Source organism: Neolamprologus brichardi, chromosome 3 (assembly GCF_056152115.1).
Source record: "Neolamprologus brichardi isolate AB-2024 chromosome 3, ASM5615211v1, whole genome shotgun sequence".
NCBI lineage: Eukaryota > Metazoa > Chordata > Actinopteri > Cichliformes > Cichlidae > Neolamprologus > Neolamprologus brichardi.
Genome location: NC_142106.1, coordinates 4,005,045 through 4,020,556, shown reverse-complemented (window position 1 = coordinate 4,020,556; position 15,512 = coordinate 4,005,045). Strand labels below are relative to the sequence as shown.

The 15,512-nt window shown below is 43.0% G+C and overlaps 2 protein-coding genes across 5 annotated transcripts in view; one reads left to right on the top strand and one right to left on the bottom strand.

The window, feature by feature from the left end:
- LOC102789482 (methylglutaconyl-CoA hydratase, mitochondrial-like) overlaps positions 1–15,512 on the top strand; it is a 674,272-nt gene that overhangs the window by 296,109 nt on the left and 362,651 nt on the right. The gene's annotated exons all lie outside the window — the stretch shown is intronic.
- On the bottom strand, positions 700–12,409 carry LOC148103186 (uncharacterized). Of its 3 annotated transcripts, XM_087838593.1 has the most exons (8): positions 12,373–12,409; positions 7,036–7,377; positions 6,781–6,879; positions 5,311–5,637; positions 4,311–4,423; positions 2,941–2,949; positions 895–1,063; positions 700–791 (listed from the first exon to the last, which is right to left on the bottom strand). In XM_087838593.1, the coding sequence occupies exons 1-8, from the start codon at positions 12,407–12,409 to the stop codon at positions 700–702; spliced, it is 1,188 nt and encodes a 395-aa protein (XP_087694719.1). The 3 variants fall into 3 exon arrangements, with proteins under 3 accessions (XP_087694719.1, XP_087694717.1, XP_087694718.1); XM_087838591.1 differs by lacking the exon at positions 2,941–2,949 and having other exon boundaries at positions 895–1,227; positions 4,097–4,423; positions 7,027–7,377; XM_087838592.1 differs by lacking the exon at positions 2,941–2,949 and having other exon boundaries at positions 895–1,227; positions 4,097–4,423.

The window sequence follows — 15,512 nt, the reverse complement described above, 5'->3', positions numbered from 1 at the left end:
AATGAGATTCAGTCACTAAGCACCAAGTTTATAACAGAGTACTTCAGTGTAGGAGATGTACATCAGTATAAAAATACACAATGCAGTTAGCAGCTGACATGCTAATGATCTTTGTATCTGGATTTATTTGACAGGGACAGTGTTCATGTTCAGGGACATCAGGATAAAAACAGAAGATGGAAACCTGCCAGATTTGAGCTAAACTGCTCATTTCCATGTGTAGTCCCTGGGCAGGTCACATGACTTTATCCAACATACAAAGACACACAAGAAAAGCCAGAGAAACAAAGACAAATCCAAACAATCCATCATACTGAGTCAAAGTGATCACAGGTCTGCTTTGTTGGTGATGAGCCTTCAAAGTGGAACATGTGGACTGTTCCTTTATTACTACCACTGAAGGCCACGCTCCTCTGGTCATGTGATCATTTGGTTTGTAGGAACGCTCCTCTTCCTCAGAGGATCCACCTGTGCTTCCTCTCCTCTCTCCTCCACCTGTTACAGTGAGGGAACGTCCTCCATGATGGAGGAGCTGCTGGAAAGTGCTGAGAGTTTCCTCCAGAGTGAGACCTCTGTCACAGTTCAGAGGATCTACGGCAGCAGAGACCTTCATGGACACTAAAAGTCTCAAACACACAACAACAACATCACACTGACTCCACTCTGACATCACTGATCAATAATCAAAGAACACACAGATCAAACTGATTGATCAGCCATCAGAGGAGTCGGATCAATGGAGCTGCTTCTGTTCCTGATGTCCCCTGTTTGATCCTGGACCTGAACTCTCCCTGCAGAGGAGACACAAGACAGTCAGAACACACACACACACACACACACACACACACACACACACACACACACACACACACACACACACACACAAGCACAAACCTTTAACTTTGAACTGCACTGTTTTGAATCTTATCCAGATGTTCTTGCTCTGAACTCCACAGATGTATTTCCCACTGTCTCTCTCTGTGGGGTGTTTCAGGGTCAGACTGAGGTCTCCAGTTCTCAGCGGGTCTTCATTCATCTTCGTTCGGTCTCTGTAAACCTGGTGCTGTTCTTCATGCTGGTCAGAGCCGTTCTTATACACGTGGACATCTATTACTGGTTCAGGGTCATAGCGTACCCACTCTACTGTAGCATCTTCAGGCAGGTTTTGTGTGGTTTTGAAGGGCAGCTGGACAGACTCCGCCCCCTCCTCCACCTCCACCTGACACACTGAGAGGACAACAAACACAACATGAGCTGTACAAAGTGTGATTGGTGTTCACAGAGCAGCATCATGTGACTCTTGTTCTGCACTAAATGAAGCGATGGAGTGGCGCCTCCTTCAGGCAGAGAAACAGCTCATGGAGAGAAATAATTATTAGAGCAAAAACAAGAGTGGAGCTGCAAATAAGGCCGAGAGGAACTGCTTCAATAATCCAATTTAGAATCCTGAGAATGGAGCAGCCCTTATAGCAGCTCATAAGATGGTAAATGGCCTGTATTTGTATAGCACTTTTCTAGTCCCTAAGGACCCCAAAGCACTTTACACTTTCAGTCATCCACCCATTCACACACACATCCACACACTGGTGATGGCAGCTACATTGTAACCACAGCCACCCTGGGGCGCACAGACAGAGGCGAGGCTGCCGGACACTGGCGCCACCGGGCCCTCTGACCACCACCAGTAGGCAACGGGTGAAGTGTCTTGCCCAAGGATACAACGACCGAGACTGTCCAAGCCGGGGCTCGAACTAGCAACCTTCCGATTACAAGGAAAAACGCCCAACTCCCAAGGAAGACAGCACGAGAAATGTTGGGGATCATTTTCAAGTGATTGACAATGAATGCAGTACACCAGTTATTGTTCATTATGTTGTTGATATGTATATGCAAAGATGGATGTTTAAATATTCTTTATAAGTGTCACTACCCGATCCGTACCGGAAACCCAATCCGTACCCCGCATGCGCGAAAGGTGTCTACTTCCGGTCAAAGCGTTTTACGATAGTTACAGGTCAGAGTATCTGTTAGGATGTTAAGAATAACAAGTATCTCTTAAAATGTTTCCAATAATGAAGCATTTCAATATAATGTACACAAAAACGAAAAATAAAAAGATAGTGACAGATCAGGGCTTCCCGATCCTTACTGCGCATGTGCAAAGTCGGACTGTACAAATCGGGTCTACCCGATTCGTACCGCGCATGTGCAGGGGTTTTCTTCTTCTTCTGTTCGTTTAATGGCAGCTTACTCCCCAGTATAAGAGGATACTGCCACCTGCTGACCAAGCGAATGAACCCTATTGTAACTGAATTGGCGTCATTACAAACGTGTGTTAATTTTGATTTAGTGATAGTCGAGTATGTTTATGCTTGTCTGTGTGGAGAGGATTGTTGGAATAGTGATGATGATGTCCGCTATCACTGTCAATTGTCAGTAAACACTTCATCTGGCTGATGAATCTACACGTGAGATATTACAAAGTCTGTATTATTAACTCTGTAATTAGGCGCCATTCTTCTTATTTTACGGCGCTGTTGTTCAATCGGGGAACGCTCTCTGTTGAGGAGAAAAGCATGAATTTGTTTGTAAACGGATTATCCATTGTTTAAATGTCCCGGTAGTCGAAAAGGAGGCAGAGCTGTGGAGAAATGCTAGGAGCTAACTGGGCGCTAACCGTATCTTTCAAATATATTGAATGTCGCAATGTTGGCCAAGAGAGGAAGTGACGTAAGATTTGCGCATGCGGGGTACCGATCGGGTTTCCGGTACAGATCGGGTAGCGACAATAAGACATCTTTGAGTTCATGTTAGCTTAACCACTGTTGCTGTAATATAGTTGCTCTAATGGCAGCTTATTTGTTATATCAGACTGCAGGCAACACTGTCTATTAAGGTGACAAAAAAACAGCTGACTTAAACAGTTAAGCAAAGTGGAACCCTCTTGTCCTCCTTCCTGTATTCTGACCAATACACCATCGTGTTGGCTGCTAAGAAACTAGACATAACACTGCTATTCCAGAACACATGCACTCTGTCTTTGCCCATACTCTGCAACATTTTAGAAATGTTTCGGGGCAGAATACGATCCTGTGCAGAGGCCAACACCATCCTTATCCACGTGGGCACAAAGCATATTCCAAAAAGTCTAAGAAACTTTGAAAGAAAAGCTTCTGGACTTCTTTAAGTTTCTTGAAGACATTTCACTTCTCATCCGAGAAGCTTCTACAGTTCTAAGAGCAATTGGTGGACAGTCCCAGATTTGCATTGAGCATTCGTGCTAACAGCCAGAAATGTTCAGACGTCTACATTGGAAAACATAAAGAGCCACCTCGACAGGACAAGACTGAGCTGTACATCTGAATCTCAAGGACAAAGATCACACTTTTGAGGATGCAAAGGTTCACATTCTGGACAGAGAGGGGTGAAAGAAACCATCTATGTCCACCATGGACCAGGAGGCATCTTTCTGCAGCAGATGTTCTCCACTTCAACCAATCAAGAGCCAGACACTCTCTGCTAACATATCATATGGAGTCCAGCAAGCAGGAAACACTCCATCAAGTACCCGCTGACCACTATTTCCACGGTTCCCTGTCCTCTGGCTGTGCCCCCGAATTCTGATTTCAGTTACAGTTTTGGCTTTCAGTCGTCATCAAAACACTTTGTTTCATTCATGTTGCTCTGAAGCTTTCCTTTCTTCTCATTGACGTGTTATGAACCAATCACAGCCCTTTCCTTTACAGCGCTCTGCTTTCACCCCTCCCTAAAAGCCCAAATTCACTCTCAGTTTAGTTCAGCTGGAGCCAAGATGACACAGAGGGCCTTTGGTCCATGAGATCTATCTAGGAGACATCAGTAACATCAGGTTTGTGTAAGCCGTCCTGTAGAACGCTTACACACAGCAGCTTCTGTCTCTGATCTCTGAGTATCTCTCCCACCCAGGTGTTGGTTGGTTGTTGGCACAGGTGTAGAGCTGCTGCAGTGACTCACAGCTGCTTTCATCCAGTTTAACACACATGAATATCCACCAAATATCAAAATAGAAACAGAAAAAACTTCAATCCACATTTTGACCTGTATCTACAGCACTGACCTCGGACTTTCAGCTCCACCGTTCTCTTCAGCAGGATATTTCCCTCTCTGTTGTAGACGGTGCAGGTGTACATCCTGTTGTCATAGTCTGAGGGGTGTTTCAGAGTCAGACTGAGGGCTCCAGTTTTCAGCAGGTTTTCATTCATCTTCGTTTTGTCTCTATAAAACTTGCTCTGTTTTTCAGGCTGGTCAGAGCCGTTCTCAAACACATGGACCTTATTATCATTGTTGTCCATCCACTCCACTTTAGCGTCTTCAGGCAGGTGAAGTGTGGTGTTGAAGGGCAGCTGGACAGACTCCACCCCTGAATCCACCTCCACCTGGGGGACTGAGAGGACAACAAAGCACAACATGAGCTTGGATGGAGACATTTGTGTTGACTCTAACAGGCTGAATGCTGCTGCTTCACTGGGAGCTCACTGTTAGATAGAAAGTGGTCAGTGTGAAGAGGAGACGCAGCAGAAAGATGAAGACTGACAGGAAGAAAGCAGTGAACAGACTGTTGGAGCTGCTGTTAGTGGGACAGGACTTTATTCAGTCTCTGAGGACCAGATTTGACTTGATGAAGCAGAGAAACACAGTCTGAGTGTTTCTGTCACACTCACTTCATCACACAGCTCAGTTTGACAACATTTGGAAGAATTTGATAGAAGCGTTCCTTTAGTAAAAGCACCAAGAAAACACCATGAAAACACCTCACTACACACAAAACTGCAGTACTGGCAAATTGTACATAAAGTATGAAAAGTCAAAGTACTTATTGTGCAGAACAATGTTCCCATCAGTGTTCTATGGATCAATATTACTGCTGCACATGTTTAAGGCTGAGCTCATTTCAAATCCTTTCTATTGTGTTGAATCTGCAGTAATGCATCATATTCTATAAAATCATATGTTTGTAGTGGCTGTCCTGTGAGGACCACGTATCTCTAAATAAACAGCTGTTAATGAGCTCACAAACACAGGCCTACAGCTGGATTTGAAAAAGTCCATTCAATAGAAAATCAACAATCACAGCTGGATTCACTACCCCATTCATACAAAACTGCTCAAAGACGTCCTGACATTAATTCATGCTTCAAATCATATGATCAACCTATCTCTAATAATTTGCTATTTACCACAGGCCTTCAAGCTGACAGTAGGTAAAGCGTTACATAAAAAGCATCTCTTTTAATCTCAATCCACATTTTGACCTGTATCTACAGCACTGACCTCTGACTTTCAGCTCCACGTCCTTCTTCAGCAGGATATTTCCCTCCCTGCTGTAGACGGTGCAGGTGTAGGTGTAGGTGTCTCCAACTGTGGGGTGTTTCAGGCTCAGACTGAGGTCTCCAGGTTCCAGTAAGTTTCTCTTCATCTTTGTTCGGTTCTTGTATTCATCGTCCTGTTCTTCAGGCTGGTCAGAGCCGTTCTCATACACGTGGACCTTCCTGTTGTTTGCATCCTTCCACTCCACTTTAGCATCTTTAGGCAGACAAACTGTGGTTTTGCAGATCAGCTGGACAGACTCCACCCCTGAATCCACCTCCACCTGGTAAACTGAGAGGACAACAAAGCACAACATGAGCTGTAGTGAAGTTACTAATGTTCTCCTTATGACCTGTTACAGAGGACTTATTTCTGTGCTTGTCCTGTTAGACCTCAGTGTAGACCACAACATTTTACTACAAACACTAGAACATTATTAAAGAAAATTTACTACAGTGATTTGAATCATATCTGATAGATTCCAGTTTGAGGAGCTTTCTTCACACACAAAGCTTGCTGCTTCTAAATTCATCACATTGATCCTGAACCTTTATATAACTATAACCAACACACACATATTAGATGTCAGTGACCACTGTGTGAAAATAATAAATATTAATGACAGTATAATAAAATAAATGTATAATCAAATCTTATCATGGAGATCTCTTTAACGTTGTTTTTTTTTTAACCTTTATTGGATTACAGTGATCTGGTGTACATTGCATTGTAAATGGTAAAAGGACCCCAAAGCGCTTTACACAACCAATCATCCACACATTCACACACTGGTGATGGCAGCAACATTGTAGCCACAGCCACCTGGGGCGCACAGACAGAGGCGAGGCTGCCGGACACTGGCGCCACCGGGCCCTCTGACCACCAACAGTAGGTGAAGTGAAGTGCCCAAGGACACAACGGCTAAGACTGTCGGAGGGCTAGAATCAGCAACCATCCGATTACAAGATGAGCTGCAACCTCGTGAGTCACGATCGCGATTGTATTGTAAAGTTACAATATTATTCACATGTCTATGTTCTCGAGTATTAGTTGGGGTTTTTTTGTAACCTCTGCTAACTCATGACCAATCGCAGTGAAACTTTTGGTAAAAAGCAAAACTGGTTAAATTGCAGATAATGAAAGAACAGCTTGTCCACATGCAGCCTCTGTGTCAGATCAATGCAGTGAAGCACACACACTGTTTAGTAAAGTCATGTTGTGGAGCTGTTTCACTGATCAATGACTGAGTCTGAAGGAGGTTTTCTGACTTCTGGAACAAACCTGGAAGTTTCTCTTCAGCTCTCTGTATCAGCTGTTTGTAAGTCTCAACTCTTTCAGCCTCTGGAACAAGTTTGTGTGAGCCACAGTCAAGGAGCCACCAGAGGACACCTGCTGACCATCGGCATTATGGGTAGTGTAGTAAGAGACACTCACCTGACATGAAATAGTGCCGGAAATAAAATAGAAGACCTCCAGAAACCACAAGAAGAACCAGGAGAACCAGGAGAGCTGTGGCCCAGGATGGAAACTGTTCTGTAGAGAAACAAAAAGAACAGCATGACCTTTGACCTCTGACTGACCTAAAAGGCCTACATTTCAATCAAAGAGCCAATATGATTGCTCTGATAAGTTTTATCTGAGTGATGACCGATGTATCTACAGCAGGTGTTTGTTGCTGACCTGCAGCACCTTTGACCTGCAGCTGTACATCACTCCAACTCAGTTCACGTCCAAAATCTCTGATGGAGCAGGTGTAGGTGGCGCTGTCAGACAGTTGGAGGTTGGTCAGGTTCAGGCTGAGGTCTCCAGTATCCAGAGCGTCAGTCTTCATGGATGTTCGGCCGCTGTAACGCTGGTTTTGATCTTTCAGTTCGTCCCCTTGAAGCTGACGATGGTGGACGGTTGGAGGACTGAGGTTGGAGCGACTCCACACCACTGAGGCATTTCTTAGGTTGAAAGTGTCAAACTCACAGGGCAGCACTACAAATGATGCCCCCTCATATGATTCCACAGCTGAGGCATGCTGGGAAACTGAGGACACACAGAAAGAGACTCCATGAGTCACTTTGAGGTGAAGATCAAGTTTAGACACATTTACAGAAACCAGGAGACAGAACGACAGAAACATTCAACATTTTAACAACTCACAGATAAAAAAAGGAAGAGGCTGGAAGTTTAGAGGAAGTGGAGGAATGAGCTGATGTGAGGCTTTAAAAGTTAGTTCTGTATCTAACAGGCAGCTGGTGCAGTTCAATTTGCATGACAATGATAAGGATTGCTGTCTTTCAGTTTGGAAAAACATCTGTAAACATCTGAGTTGTGGATGAGCTAAAGTGGGAACATGTTTGGCTGAGTGCTGAGTAGAGATAACAGTCCAAACATGATGAGGGGATGGAGGTTTTCTTCAAGTCTGTGTCATATGAGAATGTGTGACTGATGAAACAGCACAAATAGACAGTGAGTGGAAGTCCTGATGTTGGAGGACAGAGACATAGATAATTGGCAAACCTTCTGGAGGAAACCTGGTCTTGTTAGGAGAGATGGCATCCATCCCACTTTGGATGGAGCAGCTCTCATTTCTAGAAATATGGACAAATTTATTAAACCCCTCAAAACATGGCTATCCAGAGTTGGGACCAGGAAGCAGAGTTGCAGTCTTACACGCCTCTCTGCAGCTTCTCTCCTCCTGCTACCCCCCCATAAACCCATCTCCATAGAGACTGTGTCTGCTTCCAAAAAGACAAAAAACAAACTAAAAACCAGCAACAAACAACTTAAACATTTACAAAGAAAGAACAATACAGTATCCACATCTGAACCAAAGAGTAAAACAGTGAAATGTGGTTTACTAAATATTAGGTCTCTCTCCTCCAAGTCTCTGTTAGTACATGACTTAATAATTGATCAACAAATTGATTTACTCTGCCTTACAGAAACCTGGTTGCAGCAGGATGATTATGTTAGTTTAAATGAATCAACACCCCCGAGTCATTCTAACTACCAGAAATCTCGAAGCACAGGTCGAGGGGGCGGTGTGGCAGCAATTTTTCACACCAGTCTATTAATTAATGAAAGACCAAGACAGACTGTTAATTCATTTGAAAGCCTGATGCTTAGCATTGTCCACCCCAGCTGTGAAACTCAGAAACCAGTCTTACTTGTTATCATCTATCGTCCACCTGGGCCTTACACAGAGTTTCTGTCTGATTTCTCAGACTTTATATCTAATTTAGTTCTGAGCTCAGATAAAATAATTATTGTGGGTGATTTTAACATCCATGTTGATGCTAAAAATGACAGCCTCAACATGGCATTTAATCTGTTGTTAGACTCAATTGGTTTCTCTCAAAATGTAAAAGAACCCACCCACCACTTTAATCACACTCTAGATCTTGTTTTAACATATGGCATAGAAACTGAACATTTAACAGTGTTTCCTGAAAACCCTCGCCTGTCTGATCATTTCCTGATAACATTTACATTTACAATAATTGATTACGCAGCAGTGGAGAGTGGACTTTATCAAAGTAGATGTCTTTCTGAAAGCGCTGTAACTAAGTTTAAGAATATAATCCAGCCACTGTTATCATCGTCAATGCCCTGTACCAACACAGAGCAGAGCAGCTATCTGAACGCTACCCCAACAGAGGTCGATTATCTTGTTAATAATTTCACCTCCTCACTACGTACGACTCTGGATACTGTAGCTCCAGTGAAAACTAAGGTCTCTAATCAGAAGTACCTGACCCCGTGGTATAATTCTCAAACACGTACCCTAAAGCAGATGACTCGTAATCTGGAGAGGAAATGGCGTGTCACAAATTTAGAGGATCATCATTTAGCCTGGAGAAATAGTTTGTTGCTTTATAAGAAAGCCCTCTGCAAAGCCAGAACAGCTTACTACTCATCACTGATTGAAGAAAATAAGAACAACCCCAGGTTTCTCTTCAGCACTGTAGCCAGGCTGACAAAAAGTCAGAGCTCTTTTGAGCCAACCATCCCTTTAACGTTAACTAGTGATGACTCATGAACTTCTTCACAAATAAAATTTTTATCATTAGAGAAAAAATTACCAATAATCATCCCACAGATGTAATATTATCTACAGCTACTCTTAATTTCATTGATGTTAAGTTAGACTCTTTTTTTCCAATCGATCTTTCTGAGTTAACTTCAATAATTACTTCCTCCAAACCATCAACGTGTCTTTTAGACCCCATTCCTACAAAACTGCTCAAAGAAGTCCTGCCATTGATTAATTCTTCGATCTTATATATGATCAACCTATCTCTAATAATCGGCTATGTACCACAGGCCTTCAAGGTGGCTGCAGTTAAACCTTTACTCAAAAAGCCATCTCTAGACCCAGCAGTCTTAGCTAATTATAGGCCAATCTCCAACCTTCCTTTCATATCAAAAATCCTTGAAATAGTAGTTGTCAAACAGCTAACAGATCATCTGCAGAGGAATGGTTTATTTGAAGAGTTTCAGTCAGGTTTCAGAGTTCATCACAGCACAGAAACAGCTTTAGTGAAGGTTACAAATGATCTTCTTATGGCCTCTGACAGTGGACTCATCTCTGTGCTTGTCCTTCTTGACCTTAGTGCAGCATTCGATACTGTTGACCATAATATCCTATTAGAGCGATTAGAACATGCTGTAGGTATTACAGGTATTGCACTGCAGTGGTTTGTATCATATCTATCTAATAGACTCCAATTTGTGCATGTAAATGGAGAGTCCTCTTCACACACTGAGGTTAATTATGGAGTTCCACAGGGTTCAGTGCTAGGACCAATTCTGTTTACATTATACATCCTTCCCCTAGGCAGCATCATTAGAAGACATAGCATACATTTTCACTGCTATGCAGATGACACCCAGCTCTATCTGTCCATGAAGCCAGATAACACACACCAATTAGTTAAACTGCAGGAATGTCTTAAAGACATAAAGACTTGGATGGCCACTAACTTTCTGCTTCTTAACTCAGATAAAACTGAGGTCATTGTACTCGGCACTGAAAAGCTTAGAAATATGGTATCTAACCAGATTCTTACTCTGGATGGCATTACCTTGGCCTCCAGTAACACTGTGAGGAACCTTGGAGTCATTTTTGACCAGGATATGTCCTTCAACGCACATATTAAACAAATATGTAAGACTGCGTGCTTCTATTTGTGCAACATCTCTAAAATTTGAAATATCCTGTCTCAGAGTGATGCTGAAAAACTAGTTCATGCATTTATTACTTCCAGGCTGGACTACTGCAATTCATTATTATCAGGATGTCCAAAAAACTCACTGAAAAGCCTTCAGTTAATCCAAAATGCTGCAGCAAGAGTACTGACAGGGACTAGAAAGAGAGAGCATATTTCTCCTGTTTTGGCTTCCCTTCATTGGCTTCCTGTTAAATCCAGAATTGAATTCAAAATCCTGCTCCTCACATACAAGGTCTTAAATAATCAGGCCCCATCTTATCTTAATGACCTTGTAGTACCATATCACCCTATTAGAGCACTTCGCTCTCGCTCTGCAGGCCTACTTGTTGTTCCTAGAGTATTTAAAAGTAAAATGGGAGGGAGAGCCTTCAGTTTTCAGGCCCCTCTTCTGTGGAACCAGCTTCCAGTTTGGATTCGGGAGACAGACACTATCTCTACTTTTAAGATTAGGCTTAAAACTTTCCTTTTTGCTAAAGCATATAGTTAGGGCTGGACCAGGTGACCCTGAATCCTCCCTTAGTTATGCTGCAATAGATGTAGGCTGCCGGGGGATACCCATGATGCATTGAGTTTTTCCTTTCCAGTCACCTTTCTCACTCACTATGTGTTAACAGACCTCTCTGTATTGAATCGTATCTGTTATTAATCTCTGTCTCTCTTCCACAGCATGTCTTTTATCCTGTCTTCCTTCTCTCACCCCAACCAATCACAGCAGATGGTCCCGCCCCTCCCTGAGCCTGGTTCTGCCGGAGGTTTCTTCCTGTTAAAAGGGAGTTTTTCCTTCCCACTGTCGCCAAAGTGCTTGCTCATAGGGGGTCATATGATTGTTGGGCTTTTCTCTGTATCTATGAAGCGCCTTGAGGCGACATTTGTTGTGATTTGGCGCTATATAAATAAAATTGAATTGAATTGAATTAAATAGATGTTCAAGTCTTTTTACAAATTAAAGGTTTGGGAGTGACTAAGAGGAATCCAGATCTGAAATCACTAAGCTGATGGAAGCGTTTTACATCAGAGCAACAGATTCAGAATACATTTTTGTTGCTGCAATTAGTGCAACATAAAGCTGTATATCATCCACGCAACAGTGGAAATAACACAGTATTTTCAGATTATCCCAAAAAGTTGATTCTGGTCATCTGGACGTAGCGTTTTGTGAGAGAAGTGTTTTGTCACTCATCCAAGTGACTTCTTCAGTCTCAGCTGCAGGTTTCAACCTTATAAACAGTACCTTTGCATGATGACTGAAACCAGCTCACTGAAGGAACAATGGGCTGGGAGGTCAGTTTCTTAATCATTAGTATGCAAATCCTGCACAGACATGCCGTCCCAGCATGTCTGTGCAGGATTCAGACAGACAAGCTGGGAAACATGGAATAAAACATAAGGAGGGGAAACAAGGCACCAGAACTCTAATACTCAGAGGGAGACACGAGGGGAAATCTAATAAATTACACTGAACAACTTAGGACCCATAGAATAACTCCTAGAACAACAAATGAACTCAACATGATGTAGAAACACAAGAAAACAGAGAAGGCTGTGTAAAAATGACTCAGGACCATGACAGTAAGTACTTAAGTACAGTTTTAAGGTAAATGTACTTTACTTAAATATGTAGCTCATCTGAAAGCCACCAAGAAGAATCCAGAGATTTGAAAGTTGCTGCTTTGGATTGTTAGTTTGATCTGAATCAGAATCCAGTGTTTGATGGAAATCTCCTCCTGCTGCACTTCAACACATTAAAGAGAGAGAGATGAAAGAAAAGCTGATGATGAGAGCAGAGAGAGGAAGGTGTACTTACCGTGCAGGAGGATCACAAACACCACAAACATCTTCATGTTCCTGTCAAACTCAGAGGCTCTTTAAAAGCCCTTCAGGACATCAGCTCACAGCAGCTTCACTTTCCTCTGCTGATCATCTACTGACACTCTCACACTGCTCACACTGTCACAGCTCAGAGTTCAGCTTCACACTTTGTTAAAGCACATCTGTGGAATGAAGTCTGGCCGGCCACAGATCACTTCTGAGGAAAGAGGAAGACGTCGGCTTTCCTCCTTGTTTCACGCCCGAGCGCTCCGGTCGGAGGCGGCTGCTGCAGCCTCACCCTGACATGCACAAAGCTCCACCTTCAGTCCTGACACTCAAACTTCCCTTCCGCTGTCGCTACAATGATGCAGATGTGAAAAGCTCAGTACAGGTTATCAACGAGGCCAGGTTCTCTGATCACAGCGATCCTCTGTTTCTAAAGTCCCACATGATCACATTTATGATGTGGTTTCTTTTCAAATCATGCAAATAAACGTCTGCGTGTCTCCAGACTGTGTCCACAGTGTTTCAGTGCAGCAGAGTGAATCTGATTTACTGGCAGCTTTTTGTCCTTTCACTGAACAAGAAGCTCCAACAGAGATGAAATGAAGATGTGTTTCTATTGTTGCTTCATGATGGAATAATGCTGAAATCAATATAAAAATGGGACTTTTGGTTGTCGGTGATATTTGTGAGGCTCACATGTGTGAATGTTGTTGTTTGGAGGCTCAGCAGCTTTAATGAGACGAATGGAGGCCAGGCATATATCAGCACTGCTGCTGCCTGAGCCTGTTCACTCCCTGCTTGGTGTCCACACTGTGGACTTTATATGTGCTCTTTATACTGTCTGTGTCAGAGCTGATGGCTCAATACACACAAATATGCCACATAATGTGAGCGCACACTCTGTGTGTGGCACATTCCAACAGTGCTGTTTGTGTGTCAAAAAAAAAGCAGAACAAAGGTTCAGTTTAAAAAGAATGACTACACCCTGAGGGTTCAACGGGTGGCTCAGCAGGTAGAGCAAGTCCTCTCCTGACTCCTCCCACCAGCATGTCAAAGTGATCTTGTACAAATAAAACTGAGGTTATTGTTCTCGTCCCTAAACATCATAGAAATATGGTATCTAACCAGATTCTTTCTCTGGATGGCATTACCTTGGCCTCCAGTAACACTGTGAGGAACCTTGGAGTCATTTTTGACCAATTCAATTCAATTCAATTTTATTCATATAGCGCCAAATCACAACAAAAGTCGCCTCAATGTGCTTCATATTGTACAGTAGATCGTACAATAATAGAAAAAAAGGCCCAATGGAAAAATGTACCATGTCAACCAATTAATTAAGTGGGATTTGGTTGTTGGTGAGAGAGAGAGAGGGTTTTTAGATGTGGGAGATTTGTGACGTTTGGTGTGGAGTAGTTAGTGTGTTGTCTCGTGTAGTTGTTGTGTAGTCGTTTTGTGTGTCAGTGAGGGCAATGATGAATGTCACAAAGGCACATTTGTAAACACTGTCACTGAGTAGAAAACCAGTGGAGTGATACATCTCCTGCTGTCAGGCCTGCAGGTTTATCCCTGTGCTGCTCTCCTCTGTCTTTTGGTGGACCAACATTGTTTTTTCCTGTCACACATAATTTGTGGGTTTTTATACTTATTGGGCTACATATGTATTTATCATACAGGCTATACAGGACATAAAATCAAAACTCACATGTTTTATGTAACTAAAGTGTTTAATTATGTGGGCTACAGACAATAATTAAATTATAAACTATATGTATATGAAAAACGTGTATACTTACTGCATTTGAATTATTTTAACCACATGTAACCACCTGCATATGTGTTTGAATAACAAGTTTTGATTTTGCCACCTCATTTGATTTCTTTGCCACCCTCATGCCACCCTAAGAAAATGTCTCTAGATCCGCCCCTGCATATACAGTGGCTTGCAAAAGTATTCGGCCCCCTTGAACTTTCCCACACTTTGTCACATTACAGCCACAAACATGAATCAACTTTATTGGAATTCCAGGTGAAAGACCAACACAAAGTGGTGAACACGTGAGAAGTGGAACGAAAATCATACATGATTCCAAACATTTTTTACAAATAAATAACTGCAAAGTGGGGTGACAATGTTGTTGTCTTGAGTTCCTTCTTTTTCCCTTCCGAACACACGCATGTAAAGGAAGCACTTAAAACATGCGGTTATCCTAATTGGGCGTTCATAAAGTCAGCAAAGAGGCAAAGAAAAGAAGATCAGAAACCAGCGAGGGAGGATAAGAAGGACAGATGCAACAACATTGTCATCCCCTATGTAGCCGGTGTATCAGAGAAACTCAGGAGGGTTTTCTCCAAGCATGACATCCCGGTGTACTTCAGACCCAGCAACACGCTCAGACAAAAACTGGTTCACCCGAAAGACAAAACGCCAAAACACAGACTTAACAATGTGGTGTTTGCTGTACAGCAGCGAGGAATGCCCAGACCTCTACATTGGAGAGACCAAACAGCCACTTCACAAACACATGGCACAACACAGAAGAGCCACCTCCACAGGACAAGACTCAGCAGTTCATCTGCATCTAAAGGTCAAAGGTCACTCTTTCAAGGATGCCAATGTTCCCATTTTGGACAGATGGTTTGAAAGAGGAGTGAAAGAAGCCATTTATGTCCATTGTGAGAAACCATCCTTGAACAGAGGCGGTGGTTTACGACGCCAACTGTCTGCCATCTATAATCCAGTTTTGAGATCCTTAACGGACGCCTTAACGCCCAGAAACAGAGTCCGCACAATGTGGTGAGCCACACGGTAAATCAGGGTTCCTACTGCGATGAGCTGTGGCTTTCCATGCTTTCAGGTGACAGCCCGGGTGGTTAACACAGGGAGTTGTGGGGAATAATCCAGCTCCAACAAGTCTCAGGCATATCTTATTGGCAGCAGCCCAAGAGTAAAGCCCCTGAAGATCCAGTTCTCTGCTAAGCCGACGAAGCAGCACAAAAAAGCCCGCTCTCTTCCCCCATTACCTCAAATGAGTCCTGGGAAGCAAAAAAGAGCTGACTGGCAAGAATGGAGGTAAACCGGGTGCTGCGCCGCGCCGAAGCGCCGGTGGGAAAACACCCTTGTTTCGT